The following is a 6,000-nucleotide window of genomic DNA, read 5'->3' on the forward strand; positions in this document are numbered from 1 at the left end:
CTTAAGCTAGTCCATTTATATATTTGTTGTCAAGACTTCTGCCCGTCCCCTCCCAAAAACCACCCTTCAAAAAAAATTTTTTTTTTTTACACAAACCTGCTCCTTTTTGGCTATGGGAAATACGAATATGCAAAAAAATTGGCAAAAATCAGCATTTTTAAATTACCCCCACCCCCATTTACTTCATTTTTTTACTTTTTTCAGAATTTTCTTTCCCCAAAATATGTGGAAAAATACAGAGATTATGATTCTGAAAAAATTTCCAAAAATTTTTGTAAAACTCTTTTTTAAGAATTTTTTTTTCTAAATATGCGGAAAAATTTGCAAGAAAATATAATTCTCAAAATTTGCTAAGATATTATTAATATTGTTATTATCTGGAATGACTATTTTAAAAACTGACAACAGATTTAATATATAGGTGATTGCAGGCCCAAGAAAAGCATTAAATAGCTGAAGGATTAAAATTAAAATTAATCAATGCCTTCTTTTTTTCTGTCGAGGGTTTATATGCCCCTTTATTAGACTATTTTCCTTAGTCATTGCACGGTGATCGCCATAAGCTTTAAGCTTATATAAAAATACTATTATTATAGCTATCTATCTGTCTGTCTGTCTATCTGTTTACATATATATATATCCATCCATATAGGCTATCTTGTTCTCGTAACGAAAGATCGCCACTTTTGAATAAAACTTAAATTTTACGCCATAAGGCGGCGAGCTAGCAGAAACGTTAGCACACTGGGCGAAATGCGTAGCCGTATTTCGTCTGTCATATCATTCTGAGTTCAAATTCCACCGAGGTGGACATTGCCTTTCATCCTTTCGGGGTCGATAAATAAAGTACCAGTTTCCAAAAGGGTTGATGTAATTGACTTAATCCCTTTGTCTGTCCTTGTTTGTCCCCTCTATGTTTAGCCCATTGTGGGCAGTAAAGAAATACATTAATAATTTGAAATGCAGGATATATATACTTGTGTGCATGTGTGTGTGTGTGAGTGCATACGCATGTGTGAACTGATCTATTTTACGGTATAATTTCTTTTTGCCAGTTACCTCTTTCCAACTTCCGTCTTAATTTCTTCTCTTTCTTCGCCTCTCACCTTTTATCTCTGGCTGAAACACCTTTTGTCTATTCCTCATGCTAAGTTTAAAAGTAAAGACTGAAAATGGTTACTGTAGTTCGCTGGAAGCATTGTATATTGTTTTTGAAATGTAATGTGTCTTGAGTGGACAATAATAGCTGTTAAATAATTTAATTATTCATAGTCTAATATAATATTTCGGAATATAAAAATTCATTCTTCAGATATTGCTCGGAAATTATCGAGTCACTGTTATAATCGGTTTTCCAACGGTTACTGAATTTTTTTCGGAAGTGTGTCTGTAGTGGTCTCACGAAGCCCCTTCCAAAACTCCTTTTGAGAAGTGCACAAGGGCAGCCCTTTCTTGAGTTTATGTGTGTTGGCATTTCCGTAGCGCTGCTTCTAAGTTATGTATTATACATGCATTTTTTTTATACATAAGCATGTTACCATTGTACATGAGACATGTCAATGTAGTTAAATAATAGTGATTGTTAATTTCCAATCTGTTGTTAATTTGAGGCCCCTAGTCTGTCTATGAGGATAGCTTCTTTAATTCTTAAATTTCCTAAATTTCTGTCATTGGCTTCAATTGTGATTGTTATGCTTTTGTCTGGAAGTTTTCTGAAGGAGGGGGCTCATGTTTAGTTCTTTGGTGCGAATGTGTAATCTACACACCGAAAAACCTCCACAGCTATTGACCAATGCTTCAAGCACTGTGTTGACCAAGAGAAGAAACGCCTCAAACTTAAATTCTTGTAGCTTTGTACCAAATACTGCCACAACTCAGTCTATTACACTGACACAGATAAATGGGACATCCACTGATCAAGATAACCCTAACATCAGGGGCACCAGCATACCATCAACAATGAAACCCCTAGTCACACACTTGAGTGGGTCACTCTCCCATGAAGAGCTAGAACTCATCAGTCTGGGCCCTAAATTTATCTTGAGCCAACAGCCGAACAAGAAAATCTTACTCAACCTGGAAGCCTACCTTTTCCTGAACAGCCGATCAACTCAAATGGCAATTGGTAATAAAGAGAAACAGCAACAACACACTCAGTAAATTTCCAACGTACAAACTAGACCACCCACTCCTTCCCCCCCCCCCACCCCAACAAACTGAGAACCCAACCACAAACTATCCGCGACACAGATTTATGCCAACAAGTAAATGCTGTGTATAGAATCCAATGTAACAAATGCAACAATTTCTAAGTGGGTGGCACAACCAGACTGTCACACATTCGCATCAAAGAATATTTAAACACGTGAGCCTCCTCCTTCAGAAAACATCTGGACAGATGCCAGAACACTGACAAAAACATAACAATCACAATTGAAGCCAATGACAGAAATTTCAGAATTAAAGAAGCTATCCTCACAGACAGATTAGGGCCCCAAATTAACAACAGGTTGGAAATTAGCAATCACTATATTATTTTACATTGACATCCTGCACGCACAATAGTAACATGCTTATGTATAAAAAAATGCACGTATAATACATAACTTAGAAGCAATGTTGCAGATATGCCAACACACATAAGCTTGAGACATGGCCACCCTCAAGCACTCCTCATGAGGAATTTCAGAAGGAGCTTCATGAGACCACTGCAGAGACACTTCCAAAAAAAGAAAAAAAAATCAGTAACCGTTTGAAAACTAATTATAACAGTGACTCGATTAATTCCAAGCAATATCTGAAGAATGAATTTTTATATTCCTAAATATTATATTAGACTATAAATAATTAAATTATTTCACAGTTATTACAGTCCACTCAGCATTGTTGAGCCATTCAAGACACATTACATTTCATAAAGCCTGAACTATAAGATGCTTCACTCATTATGATAGGCTCATTTTACTAATCTGGAATTTTCTCATTTTCTGATTTTGCAGATCAGCTGACGATTCATGGCTAGAAAATGTAAGTCATTTAAAACTTTCATGTATGCTTAATTAGTTCTGTTTGTATAAATTATGATGAAATTTTTGTTGAGAATTTCATCAATGCATTTGTATAAAAGGAATTTTGTATATCCTGTTTATGAATATTTTTATATATTTTCTCATCTTGGTACAAGCTACTATTTCTGATACTGGTAGCCCAAGCTATGATTCTTCAGACGGGAAGACCTAACTACTATTTTCCAATAAGTAGAACTGTTTGCGTTATCTCCTATTGGTAGATCCAGCAACTATATTTCATATATTTACAGCAGTCTTCTATGTTTTTAAATATTATTATGGTCAGTGTATTAGTTTCCATTTTAATATGGCTGGATACTATTTATAATATTAGAAGAACCAGCTACTGTATACCATATTGTTAGACCAGGCTAGTATTTTTGATATTTGAATAAGTTGCTAGTTTTTACATTATACAGGTCTTTGAAAGAAAAGTTTCTGAAAACTGTTTTGATAATTTTATGTTACTTCATAGAATGTTTGTGGTGGTCATTTGAAATATCAAAATTACTCTTTCCTATCACTTAATGTTTTCCTACAATCCAATGAGAAGAGAATATCATAATCTGTAGATAAATACATGCATATATATATATATATATATATATATATATATATATATGTCTGTATTTTTATATATCTATGTGTGTGTCTGTGTTTGTACCCTACCATTGCATAACCGATGTTGGTGTGTTTATGTCCCTGTAAGTTAGCGGTTCAGCAAAAAGAACCAATAGAATAGGTACTAGGCTTACAAAGAATAGTCTATCTGGCTTATGTGCCCACCAGACTGATTAGTGATTAGGTGGATGGCTGGTTTTCTGAGAGGTTGTTTAAAATATTGATTGTAAAATATTTACCACGACTGGAGGTGCAATTTTCTGTCAAGTCTTACACAAATGTTTAAAATGATTAAATAAAATAGTTATCATCATGTGAAACTATTTTGATCCAGACGATTTCATCCATTCAAATCTCATATCAAAACCAGTGTACCACACTAAAAACTGTAAATAGGAAAAAAGAAATCGTATATCTCTGTTAATAGCTATTGGATTATCTCCACCAGATAATCTTGGCTACATTTATATCTTAAACGTGTACACTTTGTATTCAATTATGTTTCTCTGCATAAATTGTTGTAAAAATTTAATCTATGTATTATTTCATTAATGTCAGAAGTTTGAACTCCATTATTCCTTCTAACGTTTGCTATTCTTTCTCTTATTTTCAGGAACCTGAAATAGACCAACTATTCACAAAAATGTAATGCAATAAATATGTCCTTATATTTGATAATAAATAAGTGTATATGTATATATATATATATATATATATATATATGTTATGATTTCAACTATGGTGTATAGTGAATTTAAGAACTTTGCTTAGCTCAGATTATCCCAGTAAATACTAAACAAAAAACTTTTGGGGATGTCGATAATGCAAAGAAAAAAAAAAGAAACGAACAACGGAGATTACTCTTATGATCAGTTGATTGTTAATTTCCTTAAAACATTTTTTCATGTGTCGGAAATGCAATAAACTGCTCAACTTTCAAACCTGATTCCATTAGGACACAGGTATTATTTCTGAATAGTAGAAGAATTAAAATAAAGCAGAGAGGTCAGAAAAGCAAAATTTGGTTGGCGTTTAAGATAACAATCCATCATTTCTCTACGCTTACTTGTCTTAACACAGCTATAGATTTATTGATTTTAAAAATCAGACATATTTTTTTATTGGTGAAAGAAGTTAGATTTTTGTGATACTGATTTCTTTCTCTACTATGAACAATAATAATTCTCCACTACCTTCTACTAAAATTCATATATACCATCAACCCACTTCCTGTGTCTGTTACCATCTTAGCCTGAAATAACAGTATTTTCTTTAATTTCTCTCTTCTTTACCTAAATAGAAGGGCTGATACTTGAAGCATTGATGATTTATTCCCTTTCGAATTAACTTAATATACTGACTTCATTATATTTTTTATCAAATGTTTGTTATTTGTTCAAATGTAAACATGCTTGCATCTAGTTATAACTGATTTGCATAACAGTAAAAGGTTGATGACTAGATGATACTACACTATGGGTTAGGAATAAATAAATATATGTAATATATATATTGGTACCCTGTCAGTTACAATGATTTGGGTTCCAGTTGATCCGATCAATGGATCAGCTTGCTCAGGAAATTAGCACTGCAAGTGGCTGAGCATTCCTTAGACACACGTACCTTTGTTGCAGTTCTCACGGAGATTCAGCATGACACACTGAATGTCACAAGGCTGGCCTTTTGCAATATGGGAACAACTCATTTTTTCCAGCTGCATTGACTGAAGCAACACGAAATAAAGTGTCTTGCCCAAGCACACAGTGCACTGTTAGATATCAGACTGAAGACCTTATGATCATGGGCCAAATACCCCAACCACTAAGCCACACATCTTCACATATATGCGATGATAGCCAAATGGATTCTATGAATTTTGATGAATTGCAAAAAAACAATAAAACTAGTCACTTTGATTCTTATCCTAAATGGCTGAGACCTCATCTGACATAATTGCAAAGAAACACTAAATATATAGGCGCAGGAGTGGCTGTGTGGTATGTAGCTTGCTTGCCAACTACATGGTTCCAGGTTCAGTCCCATTGTGAGGCACCTTGAGCAAGTGTCTTCTACTATAGCCTTGGGCCAACCAAAGCCTTGTGAGTGGATTTGGTAGATGGAAACTGTAAGAAGCTCGTCGTATATATGTATATATATGTGTGTGTCTGTGTTTGTTCCCCCCACCCCCAGCAACATCACTTGACATGTGATGCTGGTGTGTTTCCGTCCCCGTAACTTAGCAGTTCAGCAAAAAGAGACCAATAGAATAAGTACCAGGCTTACAAGGAACAAGTCCTGGAGCGGGGGGGGG

At 34.4% G+C, this 6,000-nt stretch overlaps 1 protein-coding gene across 1 annotated transcript in view; it reads left to right on the forward strand.

Moving 5' to 3' along the window:
* LOC115221041 overlaps positions 1 to 4,351 on the forward strand; it is a 248,440-nt gene extending 244,089 nt beyond the window's left edge. Inside the window, exons 37-38 of the mRNA XM_036510314.1 lie at positions 3,000 to 3,027; positions 4,303 to 4,351. Coding sequence (XP_036366207.1) covers positions 3,000 to 3,027; positions 4,303 to 4,338 — 64 coding nt within the window. The 3' untranslated portion in view covers positions 4,339 to 4,351. The remainder of the gene's footprint in view (positions 1 to 2,999; positions 3,028 to 4,302) is intronic.
* Positions 4,352 to 6,000: the final 1,649 nt, after the last annotated feature.

Source organism: Octopus sinensis, linkage group LG17 (genome assembly GCF_006345805.1).
Source record: "Octopus sinensis linkage group LG17, ASM634580v1, whole genome shotgun sequence".
Lineage (NCBI taxonomy): Eukaryota > Metazoa > Mollusca > Cephalopoda > Octopoda > Octopodidae > Octopus > Octopus sinensis.